We start from the raw sequence: 26,065 nt of genomic DNA on the forward strand, positions 1-26,065 counted from the left end.
AACGCGTTTTTCTTCTTCTGCCGTTTTCTTCTATTTTTGATTGCTTATAAATAAAAAATCTATTCTAAAAATATTTTTATCCTTTTTTATAAATTATCTTAATTGTGTTAAGTTTTATTTTTCAGTAAACAAATATAATGAAAACTTTTAAATCGTGTGTCGTATAAAATTACTAAAGTCAGGATTGTACGGACGGAAAATATATCGCAATATATCGCGTATAAGAACATATTCAACGCGGCTCTTACGCGTTTACTGTTAAATTTTTAAAGATACTCCGTTGTACACATAGAAGCACACAAACTTCGGTCGAGATGTCATCATACCCAGCGTGATAAAAGATAAACCGTTTATTGCAGCAAAAATTTTCATATTACAGAGAAAATAAGGTCGCACCTCGTTCAAACACGTTCGGGAGAGTTCTCTTCCATCTCTCCACTCTTTTTTTTTCCTTTGTACAGTACAGCTACAATATATAATTCGATTCGAGGTGCTAGTTAAAGAACTCTATATAAAGTAGTTGAGAACACACAAAAAACGATTTCCGGCTTTCGTTTAGGGGCGATGCATTTATATATATTTTGTTTTTAAATATACATAAATATAGTCCGCTATAATTATAAACGTTTCGAGAACTGTCAAAAGAGTCCATAAGGTCCTCGGAAGGAAGAAGACGAGAGGAGGGAGAAAAGGAGGAGGAAGAAGAGAGGGACGTAAAGGGAGGAAAAAGAGAGCTAGGAAAAGTGTAGGTCGGAGCACACTAACTTCCTTTACGTACGTGAAACCTAAATATCTAAAGCATTTTAAAGGATGGTAATTGTAATCATATAATATATTAAAGTTGATGTTACTTTTTTAATAGCTTAAACGTACTAATATCAATCGTAATAATTACAAGCATCGTGTTACGTCCTTATATAGTCAGCCGAGTACGATCGTCGCTGATAATCTTTTTGTTTCTCTCTCTTTTTTCTCTCGCAATCTCTCTTTCTTTCGCGTCTCCTATAAATCATTTATGTTCCCGCATGCATTCCTCTGCCCTCACTCTCCCAGGCATTTCTCTTTCTCTCTGTCCACATACACATTCCCTCGATCACTCTCACCCTCTTTTTCTCTTTCTCTCTGTCATTCGATCGCTCTCGCTAGGCAAGATTATTCCGATATTGCGATACACGTTAGAAAAATATGCTATGCCTAAAATAGGATGAAGGCCTGAAGGCAACCATTCCGTCGATATTACTGATAATCGGTGTCCATTTGTGTGTATGTGTATGTGTGTGTGTTTAAATGTAAATGTAAATGCGTGTCCGCGTACGTGGTGTGCGTTTTCTTCTATACACGATTCTGATTTCTCTCATCAGCGTTCTTAAAAAGGTGCGCCAAAAAGAAAAAAGAACAGATTCGACAACAATATCTTGATACAAGATAAAGTATATATATATGTATATATATATGTATATATTGTCCTATGTGAAGTCGGCGCATATATATAAGTCGTCCCGTAAAGATCGCGGAGAAATCGTGCCCGAATTATCGACGATTGTACCGAAAAGATCTTTTTTTTTTCTCGATTGCCTTAATTTCTATAGGTATCGTTAAGTCGTAAAATTTTTCTCTGGGAACTCATTGTCAGCTGCGACAACGCCAACGTGTTTCGAAGGGAGAGTCGTTCGCGGCTGGAGTACTTTCGGCGGCGCGACACGTGAAGTATATATTTGGTAACTTAATACGGGATAATTAATGCAGCATTCTTGCTCGAACCTAAAGAGAAAGAAGAAGAACACATAAGAACCTTGATAGATCTTACTATTACATATTTAACAGAACGCTTCATATATTTATCGAAAATAATAAGATATTTGATGTACATTTCTTTCGAGGCGACGCAGAAATAAATTGTTTTAGGCGGATATAATATTTGTCTTTATACAAGTCCACTAATAACAAAATAAGAAATAAAAGCACGGCAGCACAATTTAGATTAAGCGCTTTGTCCTAGATTAACACAAAGGAAAAAAAAGACATTGTTACTTTCGTTTTACGCGAAATCGGGAAGTCGCAGTATGTATGTTCTTTAAAATATTCTTTTTCTCGAAGGTCCAAATACACTCTCGTGAAACTCTCGAAAAATTGACCTATGCGTGAAGCGCAATTTGCGCAGTTTCATCTTCACTCATCTTGCTTTACAGGGATACAACAAAGCTGGACAGCTATAGCATCTTTTCACGCGTTATGCTATAGCTTTACAAACATGTACGAGTGTTTCTTTTACGGGCGAAGAACAGAGAAAATAAAGTTTCGGCACGAGTTTTAAGCGCGGAGAAGAAAAATAGAAGTATGTACGTGGATTATAAAATTTATCAGTGTAATATCCCTCGCGCACGGTTTTTTTTAGTATACGTTCACACTTTACAAACTTTAATAGTTCTCTTCTTTCGTCGTTCACATAATGCCCGGCCTCTCTAGACATTTTATTAATCATTTACTCTTACATTATGTGCGCTGCTGTGCAGCACCGGAATACCTCGCGCAGCTACCCTACGAAACTCGCAAAAAACAAGCAAAAAAAAAATAAAACGAATAAACTAATCGACTTCAATCATTAACAATTTATTTGTGTTCTAAGAGAAATCGAAAATTACGATAAAGAGGGGTTAAATTTACAAAAATTTTAGATTGGCGGCCGTAGTGTAAATAATTATTTGCAATATAGGTTGAAACATATTTAATGAGTAATAATTGCTGGTTATATTCACGTGAAATTGGACATAAACACACAATACTACTTATATTTCATTGCATTATTTATGAATCAATAGACTAATATACTTAATAATTATTAGACTAATTATTAACCTAAGATTGTGATCACCCATCAACGTCAGCCATTACCTAAGCAACATTCCCTATTTTTTACTCTTTTGATATATAAACGAAACAGTAATGTATATAAAATTTCTCCAAACAAACCAAATCTCCTAAGACGTCCTGGACCGACTGACCGCACCAAGAGTTCTGCCTTTACGTAAAACGAGCTCCATATTCGCAAAGAATTTTTCATTTAAGTAAATTAATAAACATAATATAGAGTAATCATAAACCGTAATAATCATGAAGATAATAATAGGTAATAATAGTAGTAAACTGGCAGCAGTTAGTAACCAGGTATATTCTCAATTAAAATCCTCTCACTAGATGACAATCTGAAACTTACATGGCACTGGCATCCAATTACGAATCATTCATTCATGCGCATACATTCTAATTTGCAATCTTTCGTTTATTTGTTCCGTCTGATATTTGTCGCTTCATTTTTTCTCCCTTTCCTTAACATTCAGCTACAAAACAATTTTACTGTCGCGCGCTCACTCACATTCATTCTCTCGCTCGGTCGTTCGCTCGCTCATGATCTTACACGCTCGCTCGTTTCACCCCTCGACGTGCGAATCAGCTGCCAGATAATTTATCTCGTTTTCTGCGTGTTTTTTTATATTCTGTTTGTTTATATAGTTATAATAACCATTTTCCCAACGACTACACACTAAATAGTTCAAATTTTTTGCACTTTTTCACCAACAACAACTGGATTGTTGCGCCGAATTTCTTGAGCGCCCATTTCTTTGTAATCGAATTTGCAATCATGCTTGTCACTATATCGATGCACGGCGCAGAATAGTCCTCCACAACGGCACTCAAATCCTGAAAAAGATTCATTATCGTCAAAACAACACTCAACGCTAATTACCAATTGCATTTATATTAGCTTACTTACCGGTCAAACCAACTTTTTTGCGACATACAGCACAACGATTTTTCTTCTTCTTAGATTCTTTATCAGTCTCTTTGCCTTCAAAGGAGTCGTCTACATCGCCACTACTCGCCGATGAACCTTCAGCTACTGCACTGCTTACACCTACTTCACTTTCCTGATCTTCCCTGGTTACCTGATTGACAAAAGCATAATACATACTATAAGAACAATGAAAATAATTATTATTATACTTATGTTGCAAGTTGCCTTTTTATCTTTTATATCTCTTAAAATTACATACATTCTATTTCAAATTCAATAGAAAGATTTGCATTATAAAAATAAATTATCATATACAGACATGTAAATTTGTCTATATCATATTCATAAAAAATTATAAACAACACAGAAAACACGTGTAGGATGTTTTGATGATTTTTATCATCATTAATGCTAGAAATAAATGTTTTGATATAATTAGTATTGTGTTACAGCACTTTTTAATACAGGTAATTTATTTTTGTAAAATGTAATTTTTTATCTATGGTCCGCGAACTTCTACGAAGGAAGAAATTTTTATCAAAGCAATGCGAGAGAAGCAGTGAATAAACGTGACACTTAAACATCTCGGATAACTTATTCAAACAATTTTTAATATTTTTTTCTTTTGCTACTTTCAAATTATATGGTTTATAGACTAAAAACAATTTGAGATGTATACGACCTTGCGGGTTCAGGTTCTGCCTAAGCGCTACTTTCTGCAAATCAATCGAAAGAACAGAGGCGTTACGTTCGTGCGGAATAAGCATCGGAAGAGACACGATGGTTACACTCACTTCTTTGGGACTGGGCAGATCCGACGTTGACTGAGGTATAGTAGGAATGGTAGGTTGGGCCGTCGTTCCTGTAGCTGCTGGGCTACTAAAACTGCCCTGCAACGTACCAGCGTTGCTGGAGACAGTCTGTGAGGTTGGTACGGTAGCAGCTGACACTGGTGGTTGTTGCTTCTTCTTTAGATTTTCCTTATAGCAGAGGGAACAAAGGCCATCAGTAGCTGGCGAGCCATAGAATCCACAGCCACTGCGACACAGAGCTTGCATAGGATTGGACTCCCGTTCCATAACTGTTGTCTTTGTCAATATCACTTTTCGTTCGTAATCCAAGGAATAACTCCTTGCTTATGTACTCCCAGCTGCGCTTACTGCCTTGAGAAACAGTGGAAAGCTTGCAGTCAGCTTGGCGCAGGATAACTAGGTGTAGTAGTCCTTCGCTGCGACTCTCTTCCCAATTGCTCCTCTGCAACCGTGTGTCACCATGTACTCACCTGTCACAGGTAAATTGTGCAATTATATTAAATATGCAAAGGACAAAGATAAAATAATTACTGTCTTACACTACAGAATTTTTAACCACAAAGTTGTTACATAAAAGCTCAAATGGAACGTACATGAGAGCACTATGGTATCATAAATTTAATTCTCATGTCTTTTATTTAAATACGTAAAATAATTCTTTTACACAATACGTGAACGTTTCTAAGGTCTTTGAGAGGATGTAAGGTACAAGTTGCAAGTCGAGAGATACGTAGTAAACGAGGATGACAAAGCCAAAATCACAATCGAGGCAAGAGATCACAAAGAGCGTCGCAATTTACAAATCTAAAGCTTATGGCACTATGTCGATCGATTCACGAGGCAGCTCACGTTATCTCGATCTTGTTCGCGATGAAGAAAAGAAAACCGCGGACGACATAATTATCCCACCAGAAACCACTCATCACTACGAAAGCTGCAAACAAGGCAACGTTTGAGTCGCGTTTCTTGGTTACGCTCGCGATAAGCGTTCACGGGGGAAAAGAAAGGCAGATAAATTTTTCGAAAACGTCACGATATCACGTAACGATTGCCTGGCGAGAAAGGAAAACTACGGGGGGGAACTTGACAAGAATTTATCCTACTTCCTGCGCGCCGTGCAAGGTCAGAACACAAAAATATCCCCCTCGACGGTGCATGCCCTTGGACACCGCGGCGGACACGCACACTTCGACAATAAGCCCGAAATTTCCAACAAAAGGACACGGCACAGTGAAAAGGAAGAGGAGGAGACGGATGGTGTGTCAGCGCGAGGCTTCATCCGAACGCGAGAGAGCGCGAGAAGGCGAGGGCCTTCAGGTGGGAGCGAGCGAGAGGAAGAGGGGAAGAGAAGCACACACAATTCCTAGGAATTTTCACTACGTCATCGTGGCGATCCGATATCTTTTTCTTCCTTTCTTTCTCCCTTTTCGTTCCACAGGGGCCAAGGAGCAGGAGCAGAGCATAGGAGGAGGAGGAGGAGGAGGAGTAGGAGGAGAAGGAGCAGGAGGAGGAGACGGTCGCGACGGGGAAGGCGACGATCGCCGCCTTCGTGCGCACGGCGATACGGATTGTAACTCACTTTCCAGCACGTAGCCGTGTCGCAACCGATGCACAACATGGAGTAGGAATTTGTGCGAGGCATTTAAGTGGCGGAGGCAGCGGCGGCCGTATCCTTATCGCGACACCCGCGAACACCCCGCGCGCGCACACACACAATAGGACTGTCGAGAGAGGAGAGGATCGCCTCGTCTCCTTCTCTTCCGCGGCGTCACGGTGGCTCACTCTATCCGTCCTTTTTCTCCGTCTCTGTCTCTCTCTCTCTTTCGCTCGCTCGCCCCTCGTTTTGTAATCCTCTCGCGGCGCACTTCGCGCGGCACGCGAAATCACGGCGAAGCGTTGCAGCGGCCTTCTCGTCGGTCCTTTCTCGCGTTTCCGTGCGTGGCGGTGGACGGGACCCACGACAACGACGACGACGGCGGCGGCGGCAGCGGCGACGGCGACGATGGTCTCCGCACTGTGTGACGCGTGCTGGCCGTGCTGCTGCTGCTGCTCGCGCGTGCGGGTCGTGCGGACTTCCCGGCACCGCTCGACGCTCGATATCGTATGTACGTATGTATCACCACGCGCGGCTAGCGTCCCGCAAGGACGGAGGAGAAGCAGCGATAACGACGGCCGAATGTTTTCATCATGGCGACCAGGCGTGCTAGAGTGCTGGCTGGCTGGCTGGCTTTTGGGCGGACGCGTAAGCGACGGCGACGGGACACACACCGCGCGCGCGAGGCGACGCGATACGAGAGGCACGGCGGCGATGGTAGTGGTGGTGGCGGCGGTGGCGGTGGCGGCGGCGGTGGTGGCTGCCGCAGCGGCGGCGGCGGCGACGACGACGACGACGACGACGACGATGACGACGACGACGACGAGGACGGCGGCGGCGGCGCAACAGCGCCGAGCGTGGACGCGGAACCTCGACTCAACCGCTCACCATCGCCGCCGTCGCCGCCAAGAACGCTCGACTGGTACATACACGGGGTGCCCCCCGGGGGAGCGTTTCGACGACGGGCGCTTTCTTCCAGATCGCGAGAATTTCTTCTCGACGAAAATTTGATCGCGGGCCACTTCCCACGATTCCCTCCCCCCTCCTCCCCTCCTTCCCCCCTCCCCGGCGCGTGTGTACCCGCGCGCGAGCGCGGCGGTTTCGGAGCGATTGGCTCCAATTGAATCCAATTGATGCCGCGAACCGCGAAGCGGGACAAGTCCACTTTTTGACACTCTAACTCGCGGTTACCGCGCGCGGCTGAATCGGGGGATGAATTTTCGCAGTGCTCTCTTTCGCAGCGTGGATACATTTTTGCCTGCTTTTTATGCGGTCTAAAAATGTCAGCGAGGTCGCTCCGGGAAGTCAATGAAATGCAATTTTCAAAATATATCGGAAATCTAGTTTGCGTTTACGTAAATCCGTATGCGGATAAATAGTTTCCCTGCGAGTTCCTTTTCCCAAGTTGTCTTCAGACGAGATTAAATAAGACATTTAAATTGCTAGCTGGGTCATCGATCGATCTTTTATTATTAGCTTTATTCTCTAATTGAGAATGAAATAAGATGTTCGAATGTGGCACAAATTCCCTCATTATAATCAAATTAAGCGTATGTAATTAGGCACCGGAGAGCTATATTTAAATCTTAATATTTACCTTTAAAGTGGAGTTAATGAAAAGTTGACAGTGAGTTTATAGATCGCTCAACGAGCGGAAGCACAATACTCTTTCTACAAATTAGTCTCGCAAAACTCAAATACAATAGCGCTACAATATCCCTCACCTATCTATAAATTTTTCTACGTATTGAATTACTTTTATTTAGGATACTCCAGAAATGTCGACCTTAATTCTAAAACTGATTTAATTGGTGACTAATGTAGTAGCCATCTTTTTTAAATCGTATATCGATATACAATATTTTAATTATAAAATTTTTCTGTACATTTTAGTTTTTGAAATATATATCAATAAAATAAATACAAGAATAGATTATTATATAATATTGAATAAAAAGTATTAAAATCTCTTGGCTGTCTTCTTATAATAAACGTGATGGTGAATGGAATTGTTAACAAACATGCGAAGAAAGAGCGAAAAGGGCAGCCTACTTTTCAAGATTTGATTCAATTAAAACTGCTTAATGCCATCCTCGAATAAACGGTGTCTATATTCGAATCAAATGGTATATCTTCCCTACCGGTTATAAAGGGTCGCAGAGGAGAGGTTAAGAATTGGGTCAACCGTCTCGATCGAGAAAAAGTTATTAGAACGCGCATATAGAGCCGTACCGAAATAGTAGTTGAAAGCCGTACGTTCGAATGTCTGACGAGTTTCTATCGATATCGAATAACTGGGTGAATTATAAGTACGCTGAATTGAAATGCATAATTCGCCACGCCTAGTATATCTTTGAAAAACGATGGGAAGATAAAACATTGAAAGGGAAAAGGGAGAACTTCGGCGCTGAAAGTAAATTTCTCGTGAAATTTCAAGCATACAAATTCTTGATATCTATACGTTTCGCAAACGACAAATGAATATTTATGCGGCTATAAATATATATATACAGATCCTCGTGAAAGCGAAAGTTTTGTTTCCTCAATCGAAAATTATTGCACACGAAGTTTTAAGACGTAAATTTTCATTTAAGGATGAAAACTGCATCTCTCGAGATGAATATACACGCGCATGTGTGTGTGTGTGTTTTAAGGAACTATTTATCTCGGAACAATGATCTTTTGCATCTCAAACCTATCTAATGCAACATCATCTCACAATTGAAAAATGCGAAAAGCGTAAATATTTTCTTCCGTGTAATATCAGCATTAATTGCATCAGATACCAAACGGAAAATTTTTTATTGGATTCTGATAAGCCGCAAGAGAGCCGCATTTGCATAAAATTTAGCTATCGTGATCATGCGTAATCGCGTGTTCACTTAATCAAAACGTACAAAGGCTTGACTTATGACCGTACTTTCTCATCAATAAAATGCTTCAACCAAGAATTGTCAAAGTTCATCATATATTTCTTAACGTAAGCTGACTGTAACGCGCAATTAGAACATCCATGTTAATAAAATAAAATAAAAAAACCAAAATATGCACGTGTACGTAGGAAACTATCATTCTTAATCTTTCTTCTATATGTGTGAAAATTTAATTTTCACAAGTATTAAACTTAAAAACACATCGCAGTAAGCTCACGCAACCTCCCCCCGGTCGTCCAGTCTTTAGCAAAGAAAGAAATTATTTATCCCCCGAGCAATTCTCTCGCCTTTCAGTCTCACGACATAAAAATTATCACACAAAATGAAATCGTTCGTAAAAAAAAAAAGAGGGGGGGACTACGGGAACGGAGCAGCTGCGTGCAGAAGCGTCACAACGTGGTAGTCAGCAGACGGCACTGAAGTGAGGTGATAATGCGAGGAAAACGAGTGGATAAGAAATTGGCGGGGGCGGAGAGAGGCAAAGAAGAGGGGCGGTAGAGGACAGCTGCGACCGTGGCGCCCCGGCGCGGGGCTTTCTAGTACCGCGAGACCCGCCGATCAAACATCTTCCCGTAAGGTGTTTCCAATGTGCACTCCTACGCTGCTGCGCGACAGGGGAAGGGTTGCTGCCACGGGACAGGTGGCACGACAACGACGAGTTTTAATGCGGCGATTACCCGATGTTTAATTCCAGTCTCGCCTATCGTCGTCGTGTGCCCTCGCAGCGCTCGCTCGCTCGCTCGCTTCTCGCGTGTAATTCATGCGTGTGGCGCCGCCACGGAAACGATATCTTCTACGCCAAACATCGCTGAGCAAACTCGATCGTTCCGGAATACGTGCTTCCCGAATGACTTGCTTCTCGCGATAATGTTTTAGCGTTTGACAAAGCTCAGCGCGATCTCTTACTCCCTCCCGCATTTTCTTTTCTTCCGCGCAAGCATTTTCGTATTCGATTATCAATTTTTTATTTTTCTTTGTTATATTTCTTCTTTTTTTTCTTTTTTTCCCCTTTTTTATATATTATTTTCTTATATTTATGTCAGTTTTTTCTTTCTCTATTTTTATTACATGTTTTTTTGTATTATTTACTTAGATTGTTATCTTTAGCATAATTTATTGCTTTTCTTAGTTTTCATATTTTTGGGAGTTTTTTTAACGTTTCTTAGAGATTTTTGCTCTAAAATGAAAATTAACGCTTTGTCTGTCTTTTTGTCTCGGTCTCTTTTACGCGCGCTTGCACACGCATCCTTCTTTCACTTTCATCGACTGGAAACTCAAACAATATCTCGAAGGAAAAATTATTAACGTTCTGTAGCGAGAATTTATAACCGTGACGCGCGCGAAAGAAAAAGAAACGCCTGAAACGTTACGCGAAAGATAAATTGTAAATATTATACAGCAGATGTTTGCCCCGTTTACCGGAAATTATCGTGAAAATCGCACGATGTTCGTGAGTAGATATGATGTTGAACGCCGACCGTTTTGCACAATCCGTCGAAAAGTAATTTCTCCCTCCTCCCACTCTCGATCCGCGAGCCAACTTAATCGGACTTTAACCCCACTTTTGCGCGCTCTTCGCCGAACTCGGCCGACAACACGCCGACCGTAGGCACAGATGCGACACGTGAAATTTTGACAGCTGCAATACCACGTCGACATGACGTCAGATAGGTAGGACGACACCACGCCAATGGAAAAAAAGGGGGAGAGAGTTAAATGGAATGACATTTAATTAATAAATCGCGCGGCTGTTCGATTTATTAATCCCTTTCCTTTGTTTATACTGACGTTTTTGCTTTTCTTTGTTCTTCGCGACTCGTTACGTTTTATCCCTACGTTAATTTTCCCCGACGGAGCTAGGGGAGCCTGTGTATAATCATCCTCCCCACGCGAATAATTCTTGAGATTTACGAGACAATAGCTTCAACGTTGTTCTTAGCCCACGTCACAGCTACACCGTCATCGGTTATAAGTACCGAGCTGGCGGACTCCTCCGTCATAATGAGGAAGGAGGTAATGCCGCAGCAAGGCCGAGGCGAACAAAAGTGAGTGGCATAGAAAGACAAATCTTTTCTCTTCTTTCCCGCTACTTCCTCAAACTGTACCGTACATAGAGAGGATCGTAAATATTGCAACATTATCGAGGTGTATTCGGGTTGCGTGCGTTTTGTCTAAATATTCGCGCGTTACGATTCGAAAAACTGATAACGTCTCAAAAATAATTAAAAAAGATTTTTCGCAATCTTATGATACATCAATTTTTACTAATAACAATAACGCATAGTTATTCATATTATAACAATGTTTTCCGAAGCAATAATCATGATATGCGAAAATTTAATATGCGTACAACTTTATTAACTCATATCACCATGTATTAAAGATTAAAGATTGCAAAGTTAAAGATTGAAGAACCAAAGATTTGAATTAGATTAGTAGAATTTGATAAATTTAATCCGTTTGATTCCAATTGATTGAATTCTAATCTCTAATTCGTAATCTCCAGTGCGTAATTTCATACAGATCTTAAGCGTTTATAATATTGTTTGCTCTTTTTACTCTGTTTACTCAGCGATAAAATTAAAAACGCAACAATAATAAGGTGAATCTGACGCCATTATCAACAAGTTTATCTCATATCTCGTATCTTTCATTGAAGCTGAATTAGGTTACAAATTCTGAAAAACAAAATCACATGTAGTCTAGCGTTATCGATTAAATTTACACGCAAATGTCCCAAACAAATACACTTATACTCAATACATCTTCATCTTATCATTATCATTATTATTATTCTTGTTATTTTTTCTTTACACAACAATGAATAATGAATAGTATAAAATTCTAAAAAGATAAAGCACGCAACTTTCTTCGTTTTCGTTCCGAGACTAGGTAAATTTCAAGAAAGACACGATATAACCGCGTAGTTATCCATGTTCGGCTGGCATTGTGAAATGAATCGCCAATCTCGAGCGTTTCTTTACTATGCCCGCGCATTTGACTCATGCGACGTGGACGACTATGACGCACTCGTGATTTCCCCGATTACTTATCTGGACGGTTTTTTTATTCACGAATCTCAACCCGCGAGACTCCCGAAACACGAATCTACGACCTAAATGTTGCCTCGCGTGTGATACGTGGTGTAGCGAAAAATATTTTTATAGATTTATTAAGAGCTCGAAGGATCAAAGAGAGTTATCCTCATCATTCGAGTAACACGGCAAAGAGATTTTCTTATTGTCATGCCACATTATTATCATGTTTTCGCTACAAATCGTAAACAACATGCGCTAGCTAAAAAAATATCCACAGAAAAATAAGAGAGAGGGAGAGACAGAGAGAGAAGGAGGGGGAATCGCACATATGAAGTGAGAGTCACGGTAAAGTTCACATGATGCGATGACTCGATCGTCACGCTTCTTCATTCATGCCGGTCATGCCTAGAGCGTCTTATTTTACCTCCCCCCCCTCTCCGCCCCCTCGAACGTAGCTTATTATCTTTCGAAATTTGATCGCGTTATTTTTTTCCACAAGCTTACCACCCTACTCCCCGCTGTTTATCAAAGGTGCAACGCGTGCGCGACCTTAACGTCGATTTTAATAAATTGAAATAAAAAGACAATGACGTCAAGCAGCTGAAGAGCGAGAGCTCCTCGTATCGATCGAATCCGCGTGTAACGAACGAGGCGAAATCCTTCGTGCGGATGCGAGGACGAGGGTGGACAACAACAAGTTGAAGGAAATTAAGACGCGGCGAAGAAAAGCGTCCATTTAAATTTCTGTCGGGGAGAAAGAGAACAGCTTTGAATTCGCCGAAACGCGTGAACCTCGCGATAAGCCCGGATGACTCGATTTAAAAGGCACGCGTTCGAAGATAATTGTGCGCATATGTATCCAACAAAGAAAAGCTCTCCTCGATATCGATCAACGATACTTCATATATATTCTGCGTACCAAAAAAAAAACTATATATATATATATATATATATATATATATATATATATATATATATATATAGTGCAGCTATGCGTCAGACTCGCGGAAGACACTCGCCGTGCCGGAGATCTGGAGAGCTTTGTTTACTCGAAGGTGTAAACGACCTTTTCCCACAATGGCCGCTAACGTTGCACGATTGTTCGACCTTCGCAAAGTCGTTTAGTCGGACTCGCACCGGTTCAAGCGCCGCCGCTTTTATCATGCAGGAATATCTCGGGATTTCGGATGAGCTCGATCGCGCGAGTCACTCGCAATTTTGGAGACGGCTCCGGCTTTCTTTCCGACGGACAATGGAAATCGAGCGCGAAATTTAGCAAAACTAAAGTACCTAAATGCGTATTTCAAAATGACAGTTTGACGAGAATAAGATTTTACTTTTGCACAACGAGACATAGATTCATTTTTGCGCGTCCGCATCAGTGAAATGTAGATTAATTCAAGTTATATAAGTCTCCTTCCGTCAATCCAATCGTCGTAAATAAAATTTGCATTTTTTTTTCATTTGAAAGAAGAAAAAAGATGAAACCTATATTCAGAAGGAATGTCACAAATATCTCGTGAACGTAGATGAGATTAGTGCGTGACAAGAAGCGTCCTAAAAACAGGAAGAAAATAACTTTTCAAATTTTACTATTCTTACAGAATTGTTAAATCGACCTCCTCCTCCCTCCATCATTTTTGCTTAGCATTAACGAGCTTTTTATATTTGTTCGTTCTGTTGTTTTATAAAAGCCTTTAAATTCGCGAAGCTCCGAAAATTGATATATTTTTCTTGCCCCGTGTGTGCAAAACTAAATTTAAAACGAGAGCAGGTAACCAAAAAAGCACGAAACTAAAACTGTCGCTCGAATTCGTGTTTATAACGCTAATATCGTCGCGATATCTCAATTTTAACTTCGCCACCGTTGCGCCCATTCAATAATAGACGGCGAAGAAAACAGGATCGACTGGTCTTCAAATCTTGTGCAATTACACAACGGATCGACGGCGCGGCCGGCGGTGTGCGCGCCGAGCACCTGCTATTTATGTCGCCCCGGCAGAAGCCCGGTGGCGTTACCTTCTCTCATTCGAGATCGGGAGCGCGTATCGTTCAGGAAAACGCGGGCGGGCCGATAAATTTACCTTAGAAAGCGTTAACGCACGGAGTGTGTTTTCCGAACTAATTTCTCTCGCGAAACCCATCTCACGGCTAGTAAGATTCGCCGATCAAGGCGACGACGCGCTCCCTGTGTAACAACCGTACGATGCAATTCGAGCACGACGAGATCACGGATACAGATCTCGGAAAAAGCATCGACATTTTACTCAGATCTGCTTTCTCTGCTTGTAGCCTTTTTTTTTTTGCTTGTCGCAACGCGTCAACGCGTATCGATAGACAGTTAGCGCACCGAAACGAAAGGCGGAAAAAGCGTTTGAGACGCATTTTCATCGAGCCTAATTCGCTCGACGAAAAAGATTCCAAACGTGTTTAATATGATACGTAAACGGAAAAATCCTTCATCCTGTGAAAATCGGCAAAACTGGGTCATATCAAAACCAATTGATTGAAATCCAAATTCTCTCGTAGAGAAACGTCACTCTAAAAGAATAAAAATTGAGCTTGTACAATATTTGGAGTTAGATATATTTATTGTGTGTGTGTGTGTGTATTTAGTCTTATAAAAGTGAATTTTAACTCTAAGAGTCTTGTGAGTAGAACGATTGACTTGTAATTTCAAGATAATATCATTTGTTATTACATGATAGCTACGTACTTTTGTAATATGTACAAAAGTAAAGTAAAACTTTTGTTATATGCGGTTTGTCATCACAGAACGACTCTTTAGTTTAAAACTTCAGATAATACAACATTTAAAAGACAAAAAGACTTATGGTACAAAGCATTGTCTTGAAAATAAATCGATCATTCCACTAAGATCCTTACAAAATGGCGAATCAGTTGAACAATCGCTCAATTTTCATTTTACGAGATTTCGAGAGAACATATTTTTGTGGCTGTCTACACATTATTCAGCTGGGACGGTTAATCTCGAGAATAGAGGCTACCCACGCATATATACGTCAACTTCGTGATAGAATATGACACGACAACGATCGCGACATGCGCGAGCATTTAGACGGGAAGCACGCGGCCAGAGCATTGCCTCGATGCGCGATGCAAATTAGTTGGCATCTGTGAGCGTTCGGTTCTGTCTCTACTGATGGAGATTCACTCTCGTCAGATCACGCGGAAACGCGCGGCCGTACGGAATATCGCGTGCACGTGTGCGCGCGCATCCGCGGCGCCGCCGCATTTTTCGCGCACTCACGCCGGGAGATGATTCATATTCATTTCGTGGTTCGGACGCGGACCGCCATAGCACCGCGTTCGCATGCGTGACTAGCAAGGACGCGGCGCGCTATCGGGCGATATGCGCAAAAAAAAAATTTCTAACAGTTTACTTTAGCATACTTGGAAATCTACTCGGAAAGCAGCGGTAACAAGAATTACCTCTGGCTCGATGTATTGTTGACTATGTCAAATGCTTAAAAAGATTAACACCAATTAAAAAAAAAAATATTGAGAAATAGCCACAATTGAACACGTATCGATGTGAAATAAAATATAATGCAATATTATAAATAAATTACACTATATAGTAAATTTATTTTTATTATATATTGTTGTAAGGTAAGTGCAAAATTATTGGTTCTTTTTAAAAAGATAATAAACCTTTTGTTATGTCTACATTGATAGATACTATAATAAATTATATATTATATATTATATATTATGTTGTACAGGTAGAACCGAGAACTGTAGCAATAAAGTTACTGCCATTTGAATTACAGTGCTATTTTATATTAGCAAAAATAAATCTTTAAAAAAAGAATATTTGTATATTTTTTTAGATTTATTTCGAAAGAAAGAAAAATGTTTAATGTTGTAAAAAAAGTAAGAATTAGAAATTTTTGAAATGTATAACAAATGCTTTTTCACAACATCCATCATTCTTAATCCTTTCTTAAACTCGTACGTTATAATCATACACACATATTCTTTTTTAGATTTCTTTTTGCTAACATAAAATAGCACTATAAATAATGGTAACTTCTTATTAAAGGATAGTTTTTTATGTCATCTTTGCAATATATAATTTGCTGTCAAATATTTGCTATTGTTGACACACTGTAACAAGAGCAACGACAAAAATGCGAAGATTTTTTGCATTAAAAAAATTAATATTATATATTATAAAATTATAATAAAGATATGATCAAAGACAAATCAGAATGTTTATTCAAATTTCGTAAAAAAAATAATCTTCCCGATTTCTTCAAAAATTTTATTAAAATTACAGATAAGATCAAAGAATTTATAAATGCAGCTTTAAAATTAATTTATTTTATTATATCTTTAAATGTTCACTTAATCAAGCGATCACAAAGACAAGTCACTTGCTTTTGAAAGGAGAAAAAAGAAAAATATAAAAATTAAACGATATATTATGATTTGTCCGCAATGATGTAGATCACTAAAAGACTTTTACGAAATATTTAACACACAATGCCAATTTAGATATATTGTATTCAATCGTTTAATCTTTTAAATAAAAACTCACAAGTCACACAAAAGTACATGAATATGTATGCCGAATTTATTGCTAGACAATTGTTGATATTTTATATTATAAAACGTTTTAAGAATAATACAAAAACAATTTTTAAAGGAAGAATTTAGATTTAAAAGTTCTATTTCAAAAATTTTCCTGAGTTTCAATAAAATTCCATGAAAATTCATGAGTTTCAAAAACAAAAAAAAATTCCCTAAACATTCCAGTCTTCTCAGTTGTAAACATTTTGTAAATAAATAGTACTCAATTCTAATCATACAATTTACTCTTTAATTAAAATCTTGATTAAAAAATCAATTGTTATATTATCCTTCAATTATGAGATTAAAATACAATATATAAAATTTTATTTCTACACGAGTATCTCGAGATCACTTTTCGCTTATTTAAAATGGTTGAAAAAAAACTCTAAAACTTCAGTTTGCAAAAAAATAAAATATAGAATTATTTTAATTACCTTTGAAATTTCGAGAATTTTTCATGGAAAGGAATCGATCAGATACGAAATATCCATGTTTGTACAGTAAGAATTAATTTAAAAAATAACCAAGAAAAAATCTGTTGCTAATAAAGTTCCTGGTACCGCTCGGTATCGTTAATTTTTAACGGTATTCGCCGTAGTCCGTCGATAAGCCATCCCCATTGCCGATAACTTAAGTGAATAAGCGTGCGGCAATGTTTTTTTTCCCTCTTTTTGAATGGTCATCCCCGTGCGTCTCTACCTGCCCGCCTGCTCTCGGCTAGGCGTCGAACTTCACGACGACCTCGCCGCAGCTTTCCCGTACACGCGCGCGCGTGCGTGAGCGCGGAGAGTACATTGTCCCAGAGTGAGAGAGAAAGAGGGAGAGCGAGAGCGAGAGAGAAGAGGACGAGGGAAGGAAGGGAGTGAAGGAGAAAGAGAGTCGAGGTCCCTTGGTCCGTCGTCGCGCGTGCAGACGGAATGCATTGTACGCGCACGCGCGTGCCGCGTGTGCGTGCGACGAGCGACGCCGCTACGTGTAAAAATTGATGAGAATCCAACGAGAGAGAGAGATATATATATAAAAATAAAATATTAAATCGCAGGCAATTATGAGTGACCTTCTGCCCACGCGAGAAGTGAGAAAGAGACGACGGATTGATCTCGGTGCGATCGGAATTCCCCGTTCCGAAATTTAGGAGCGAAACGTCGGCTTTTCACTTTTCTGAATGAACGGCGTACGAGGTGAACGAAGAGCGTGAACGAATGTTTACAATGTTTCTTTCGAACCTGATTTATTCCCGTTTCAAAAGTGCAAATTTTTCTCTCGCTCGATTTGTCTTTTCTTTCCGAAAGTAGATATTTCGACGGCGTGGATTAAGAAGAACATTAAATAAATTAGTGTTTGATCACAAAAGGCTAATCGAAGCTACGTGAAACTTCAGGTCTCTCCTTCCTGAAAGGAAGCCACTTCTAAGCACCCAAGTAATAACTCTTGAATATCGCTGCGTGTTTCGTAATACAGCACACTTTGTAGTGGAAATAGGTCATGAGGACAGTTGTCCTTAATACGCATCGATAAATTGTTTAGCGTGCATATTTTGTACTGCGGAGTCAATTGGTTTTTATGGTTTTTATGGCCATTATTAATGGCCTTTTCATCAATTCGTTTAAATTACTTTAATTTACTGCACCAATCTTCTTTCAAATCTCTTTTTTAATTCCGATTTTAGGCAGCTGACAGTTTAGTTAAGATTAAAATTAACTAACATTGTTGAAATTGGCGAATGGTCTTTTCGCTTATTTTGACAGGTGCCATCAGTTCAATGATAGTTCCGTAATACTCTGCATATACTGTAGCATATGTGTATTAATCAAAGTGATCAATTGAAATATTAGAACGCATAATTGCACATTATGTCGATTTTGCTAACATCACTTCTATTTAATATAATGATTTATTTAATTTTAATTTTGAATTAAAAAAAAGAATCGTAAAAAAGCGTTTGATAAATCTCAAGGGATAGGAAAGGTATGTCGCAAATTTTGCAAAGTTTGATATTAAGACGTAGAATTTATCGTAAAAGTAATATGTAATATTTAAGTGTCAATAAATCAAAGAATTGAATTTACAAGAGTTAAAGTTCGGACTTGAAGTTACAAGATTTTTAATCACAGCGAATAACTGAAGCTTTATAAAATCAATCTAGCCGTATTACTTAAGTGTTAACTCTCTCTTGAAAGCTCTCAGTTTTTATTAAACAGTATATATTAAGAAAGTAACTTTATTTTTTAATCTCTTTAAATAATGTATTTTATTTTACTTTCATTTTTTAAATAAATATATTTTTAATTAATTAATTACAAATATATATATTTATTTTATAGAAATATAAACAAAATTTAAAAATAAAAAAATATATATTGAATAAAAAAGATATAACAAAAATTGAATAAACAAAGAAGAAAAAGCTTTGTAACTTTTTGACTATTCATTAACACTTGAATGTTACATATTACTTTTACGACATTAATTTCAATCTTAATATCGATCTTTTCAAAATCTGTAAAATACATATCTAAATCTCCTTTTGTTATAAGAGTAGACTCAATATATTTCACCTGACATTAATATTATCATTAACATTAATATTAATATTAATATTAATAGCAGTTAAATTGGATTATAAAATTAATAGTTTTAATTCTATATAAACATGTGAACTGGACTGTTACTTAAGTTAACTTCGAATTTCAAAGGTTCGAAGCTTTGGAGTTTAAAGTTAATTTTGAAAGTTTAAAGCTTTAAATTTTTTTAAATATTTAAAGTTATCAAAAGTATTCGGGTTCTAATGTATAGATGTATAGATTATATATTAAAATAATTTTTAATGACATAAAAATTATCAGTAATCTCTAAAATTACGAAATTAAAAAATCAAAGAAATTTTTACTTTATTCTTAATTATTCTTTATAATTAAATAAGAATAGCGCATTATATTTTGTATGAAATCATTCCTATACTTCTATTTTGTCGTAAATGAGATTTAAGAGTTTGCGGGAAGGAGAGCACATGAGAAAAGAAGAATAGAAAGGAGATATATTAAAGATGTATTTATTAATAATCGAGCAAACCTTTTGGAAAGAATGCAACAAGACAAAGTACAACGAAATAGTAAATTTAGAACGCACTAACTGCACGTGAATTGTTACTCGTAGATATAGACAGGATGATTAAACATCACGCACTGCTGATTGTACACGTAGACCAAGAAGCGCAATAAAAAATATGTCGAATGTTCGAATGTCACGTTCGAATCGTAATATGATAATGGAATACATTATATGCAGGCTATGTTGCATTTTTAAATTACCGAATTATCTCGCAATATTAAAGGAAGGTCGCCAATACTGACATAGGCATCCTAAAGCGCCACTCTCTTTTTTCTCGATAACTAAACATTGTATTGTATTAATATTGATAAAAATACTATTTCTGCTTAGATAATTAAAAAAATAAAATCCATAGTTCATACATCTATGATTTTTTATATATAAAATTTAAAAACAAATCTACCCTAATCTAACCTTTATAATTTTATATGTAGTCGCTACACGTTTTGCCAAACAGCATAAAATATTTGTATAACTGACAAAAAATGTTTTACATTAAAATAAAAGACTTTTACGAAACTTTATATATATTAACTTGTAAATATTTTGTGCAAATAATGTGTAACAATTTTTCTACGACATAGTAAATTACATCTTCTTTTTTTTCCTTTAACACAAGTATATGTTAATTTATTCGGTTTACCATACATTAATTTTTAATAATGCTGCAAAAATATTAATTATTATCTGAAACAAAATAACAAACAGTATTATAAAAACAGTATAAGACAGTATTGTAAAAACTACTGTACAATCTTTGAGAGAAGACACTTTTTGGTTTATGTTTTCAAAAATTTATTTCAGCTTTGGTTTAAAAAATATCTAAAGATAAAGTGATATGTCATCAGTATTGGTGATCTTTTAAAAATTAAAAAATGCAATTTATATTGTAAAGCAGGATTTCTCTCTAAAAAGAAGGGAATAAATAATGATATTAATTTCTCTGTATTTATAAATAGAATATGTAATCATATCTTAACAAAAATTGTAAGAAATTGAAGCTTATGAAAAATTTAATTGCCGATGTAGTTGACGTAAAGATAAATCTACAAATTGTAGAAAAATACATGATAGAAAATATACCGTGGTAGATGTACACAAATATGCAAAAATATAAAATAAGCGAGGCTTTCTATTTCATATTATTCGATTTTTAAGTGGGACAAGCTGTTTCATAAATGAATAGTACAAGAATAATGATAATTATTATTATTTTAAACATTGTATATTGATTTAAATAAACATGATATCTACCAACGTATTGTTCATTTTAATATAATTTTTAACATCAGATAAACATGCCATTATACGGAAAATTTTTTGGAGTCAACTGCTCGCCCTATTTGGGAAGAAACTTAAATATGAGAAATTAACATAGGAATCGAACAATTAAAACGCACATTTAAAATGCAGTAGATAAATGATTTCAGATTATAGAGTATATCGATCTATATCTATAGTTACAACAGAATGCGCGGAGAGGAAGTGGAATTCATTATCACTCGCGACGATCCGTTACAGTGACCGTAAAAAAAAACTTGCAAGTTACAACGAAAAAATTACGCCGCGATTGACGTTAACAGCGATGTAAACTACGATGCGGATGCGTCTAAAGGCAGAGACTAGGAACGCATCGAAAAAAAGAGGAGCTATCTATTAAACTCGTCCGGCGAGCCTTCTAATCGAGTGTAGATATCAAAAATAGGCAGCTCTCTCGTGCAGGACGTTCCAACATCGCGTGATGTCCTAGGAAATGTCATGTTTCACAACAGATTTAATGAAAACTACGCGGGAAACCCATCTCCGTCCTAATCTTCAATTTTAATTTCTAACACTAATTTCTAACACTAAATATCTTAGCTAATCGAAGACAACGTACATAATTTGAATTTCTAGAAACAATATGAGGTTAAACGATAATCAGAAAAAAAATAATAAAATCTTATAATCAATTCAACTGACAAAGTTTATTAGTTTAGTTAAAAAATACACATTTTGTCCTTAGTTTTAGATCCTTCTCAAGTAAGTTAAAAAAATACAATTTGCGTGGTTATCGTAGAAACCTTGGTAGAAACATTTCTGGTAGAAATTGTTGGATTTATGATATTTCTACGATAACTTGAATTTCTATTGTATTTTTTTAAATTGTTATTTAAAAAGAAACTAAGGTCGAAACATCGTGTATTTTTTAACTAAATTAATAAACTTTACCAGTTGACATAAGGGTCGGCAATAAGGAAGAGGCTTCGATATTCTTATTAAGAAAGAATATTTGAAACGCAAATAAGAAAGACTTTTATAAAGGTCAAAGCGGATCTTGGTGCCTAATATTATCTGCGTGAATTTACACATACACACACACACGCAAACACACACATACGCGCAGGTGTACATATGTAAAAAATATTACTTGTTGCTATTGTATCGTAAAGGTGAATAAACTCTCCTACAGACTGCTTTTTATTTGAAATTGAAATGCTTTTTGTTTTATTTACGTGTAAAGAATATTCTTTGAAACTACTTGTATATTCATATAGATAATATAAAACTAATTTAAGAAAAGCAATAAAAATTGTAGCCTTATGGCAAAGCGCAAATTATTGCAGAATTATCTAACACCGAAAATTAAAGACAATGTCGATATTAGGCACATCGGGAATAGAATAACAATTTTTTTTCAATTACATTAATAAGCATAATATTGATTTTTTTATGGAAAAACGATCGTGGATAAAGTAGAGAGGTCAAGATGCGAACTAATTGACAAATTGACTTTTTGCAATAAATTTTTTCGGTATCTTAAAATCTTTATCAGCATTATAATTATAATAATTATTATTAAATCGAGTGTCAATATAATTCGTGATTATTCTTGCGTATTGTGGAATTTTTCGGAATGAATTTCAATCGAAATTATTCAATTATTTCCTAGATTTCTATTGTGTTTTCTAGACAAAACGGAATAATTCCGATTCCATTCCGTAGTTTCATGATACGTGTGCCCAGCTTCTGTTCAGGATTGCATTTCAAAACCGATAAATAATCGACGCTTAGTTTAAAATGTACATAAATTCACGTAAAAAAGTTATTAGATTCACTTTGATCGAAAATGCTTCATTTATATAACCATGCATAATTATATTTACAACGAATGTATATCAGACAATTAATAATTAAACACTTGGTTCTAAGTAGAGTAAAAAGCTCACCATACTATCGCGCGTGAATTATTCTTTTCGGGAATTTCTTATTTCAGAAAGGAAGAAAAAGAAAAGAAAAAAGAGATTGCGAGAGAAAGAGGGAGGGAGAGAGAAGAGAGAGAGAAATACCTCTATTTATTAAACGTTCCAAGATAGCATCTCAAGCGCGCGCTGAAACATTGCATACATTGCTTCCAGAGCATTACGGACAACGTGTAGAAATCAAATATAAAAATAATTAAAAATGTAATTTTAAAATTAAAAAAAATTATGAAGGAAAGAAAAAAATAATAATTATAAATAGATGTAAATGTATATAAATATAAATGCTAATGCAAAAGATTGTGTGTATATGTTACACATCCATATGCAAACACGCAGAGAAAGAGAGAGAAAAAGAGAGAGAGCCCGAGTTAGCGAGCGCGTGTAATGACGTGGGCGCAAACGGCTGGCGTCAAAGCCGAGCGGGTCGAGCCAGGTAAAGCGCGTATACGAGAGAGGAAGTGCCGCGCGGTGTAGATACGAGAAATTATTCTTGATAAGGCCGACGGGAGAGGCGCGCGCTGCACACACATGCACGTACACGTATGTACACGCGCGCGCTGCGCTGGGAAACACGCGGCGAGCGAGAGAGTTCCGTTCGACCACCGAGGGCGACCCGTCCCGTCGTCCGGGGGCTCTTGGCCGGAGCGGCCGCGATTCTCGTGGCTCTCGTCAGAAAGAAGGATGTAAACAAGAGTATGAAAACGCGGAGGAGGGGAAGGGAAGGAATGCCCTGAAAGGGAAGCACCTGAAGGGAAGCGCGTCGGCGAGAAAAAAAGAGAGCGAGGAAGAAGGAGGAGAAGAAGGGGCGGCAGAGGAGAGGCGGAGGCAAGGAGAAATGGCGTAAGCGCGTAAACGTACGGCATACGTCACGAACCCGTTACCGGACGGGCGCTGTTTTCCTTTTTCACCTCTTCTTTTTCGGCGAAAGAGAGAGAGAGAGAGAGAGAGAGAGAGAGAGAGAGAGAGAGAGAGAAAGGGAGAGAAAAATGCATCCGCGTCTGGACACTGGGTCCAATCGAAAATACTGAGCCGGTAACTGGCGGCAGAGATACGGGCGGAACTCTCTCTCGCTCGCCAGGCAGTTGGTTGCTGGCGCGTCTCTCGCGTGGCATCGAGAGATAAATAAGAATTACGCGCGATGTAAATCGAACGCGATGCTAGGGGTCCCCGTGTCACGCGGTCCGACCGCGCGAGAATGCGTACCTCCGGACCACCTTTATCGCCGCTCTTTCGGAACGCGTCTATTCGGAGAATAGGCGGATGGCACTCGCGATGTCTCGTACACGCGTATTCGAATCAGATCGGAGCGGAGGACGGAGCGCTGCCGTCGTGCAGAGATCGACAACGAAAAAAAAAGAGAGGCGACATCGACGAAAAGGGGAGGGGGGAGAGTAGGGAGGAGAGAGAGTAAGCGAGCGAGAGAAAGAGAGGGAGATTTACATGTAAAAAGAGAGCGAAGGGTTAAAGGAGAAGAGAGGCGGGGAGGGGGCAGGAGAGGAGGAAGAAGAGGTTAAGAGAGAAAGAGAGGCCGCAGCCACGCACGCATGCAACGAGCGCAGAGGGACCGTCGAACGGACCGATGGACGGACGCACGCACGCACCGCACGGACGGACGGAGTGTGGCAGACACAGAGGGACATGGCTTCCATCCTTGAATACGCACTTAGCGTCGCAAATTGCGTCGTTCCTTTGTCCGTCTCTCCGCTCGCGGAGATCGCGCGCAGCCACTTAACACGTCAACGGTGCCTGCGCGTCCGTTCCGCGGCATAGCGCGGCGTGGCAACGACGACGACGGCTGCGGCTGCGGCTGCGGCTGCGGCTGCTCCCGGGCTCTCCCCGATCTGGAGGTAATTATGCGCGCACGTAACTCGCGCGAGCATCAGGAAAAACGGAGGAGCGAGCGAGTGGAGGAGAGATGATGGTGATCCGCGAGGGGAAGGTGAAGGTGGAGTAGTAGGAGGGCGAGGAGGAGGAGGAGGAGGGGAAATAGTCGTCCGTCTCTCACGGCTATCCCAACCGAAAATAGTTCCGTGGCTAGTTCGAGGTAGTGGCCGTGCCGCGGGGTAGAGAGCGCACACGAGATTGCAACACTTACCGAAGGCTGTTGCGGTGCAGCAGGGCGCAATATGTCAGCTGACTTGACGCGCGACCGATCCCAATTCTACGTCACTATTCCACATAATTCTCAGCGGGACATTCGGCCACTCGCACTCGCAAATGTATCCCGCTGCGCTCCTCGCGGAACCGCTGTTGCCCGCGCCTCGCGTTTCACACTGTTTCACAATACCCGCGATACGAGAGAGAGAGAGAGAGAGAGAGAGAGAGAGAGAGAGAGAGAGAGAAAAAGAGAGAGAGGAGGCGCGGAGAGGGAGAGACAGATAGAGCGAAAGAATCGAGGGGGAATTAAAAAAGAGGGAGATATGCGATAAGGGAGACGGGATTTAGACGAGCGACGACAAAACTGGGGATGAGGGGTGACGCGACGATATGACGGTGACGGTCTTTCCCCGGGAGAACTCTCCTCACACCCAACTCTCTCGCTTACGATTCGAGGAAATAGACCACCGCGGCCGCGAGCGCGAGAACAAGACTGCTGACTGCTGATGTGACTGACGTAAAGTTAGATCTCTTTCGCTCTCCCTCCTCTCTCTCTCTCCCCAGATCCACCGAGCGCGCAGCCGTACTGAGCCGTACGCGAGCGAATGACCACGAATCTGCCCGAGAAGAGATGACCGCGGATCATACAGTTTGTAGACGAGCTCGCGGTTGTGCGAAAAATGGCCGACGCGCCGATTGGTCCGTGGCTAGAGAGCAGAATTGGACATTATTCAAATAATTGAAATTTAAATAAAAAAAAATATTCATGATATAAAAATGTAAGATTTATTTGAATATAATTTTACTCGAGATAGGCGAATAAATTGTTATGCAAATAAAAAA

General features: G+C 38.9%; 1 protein-coding gene across 4 annotated transcripts; it reads right to left on the reverse strand.

Annotated features, from left to right (window-relative positions):
- Nucleotides 1-335: 335 nt before the first annotated feature.
- LOC105832279 (AN1-type zinc finger protein 6) lies at nt 336-25,813 on the reverse strand. 4 transcript variants are annotated; one of them, XM_036284827.1, is made up of 4 exons: nt 25,221-25,813; nt 4,588-5,075; nt 3,773-3,944; nt 336-3,699 (listed from the first exon to the last, which is right to left on the reverse strand). In XM_036284827.1, exons 2-4 carry the CDS (start codon nt 4,870-4,872, stop codon nt 3,551-3,553), a joined length of 606 nt encoding a protein of 201 aa, XP_036140720.1. In that variant the 5' UTR covers nt 4,873-5,075; nt 25,221-25,813; the 3' UTR covers nt 336-3,550. The 4 variants fall into 4 exon arrangements, with proteins under 4 accessions (XP_036140720.1, XP_036140723.1, XP_036140722.1 ...); XM_036284830.1 differs by lacking the exon at nt 25,221-25,813 and adding an exon at nt 5,709-6,127; XM_036284829.1 differs by lacking the exon at nt 25,221-25,813 and adding an exon at nt 5,199-5,437.
- Nucleotides 25,814-26,065: the final 252 nt, after the last annotated feature.

This window comes from Monomorium pharaonis, chromosome 3 (assembly GCF_013373865.1).
Source record: "Monomorium pharaonis isolate MP-MQ-018 chromosome 3, ASM1337386v2, whole genome shotgun sequence".
Lineage (NCBI taxonomy): Eukaryota > Metazoa > Arthropoda > Insecta > Hymenoptera > Formicidae > Monomorium > Monomorium pharaonis.

Excerpts from the sequence above, each read along its gene's own strand:
- LOC105832279 (XM_036284827.1), bottom strand. The coding sequence starts at position 4,872 with ATGGAACGGGAGTCCAATCCTATGCAAGCTCTGTGTCGCAGTGGCTGT. Across the intron at positions 3,945-4,587 it reads ATCTGCCCAGTCCCAAAGAA|GTAACCAGGGAAGATCAGGA; the intron begins GTGAGTGTAACC and ends TTTGTCAATCAG. Across the intron at positions 3,700-3,772 it reads CAAAAAAGTTGGTTTGACCG|GATTTGAGTGCCGTTGTGGA; the intron begins GTAAGTAAGCTA and ends AATCTTTTTCAG.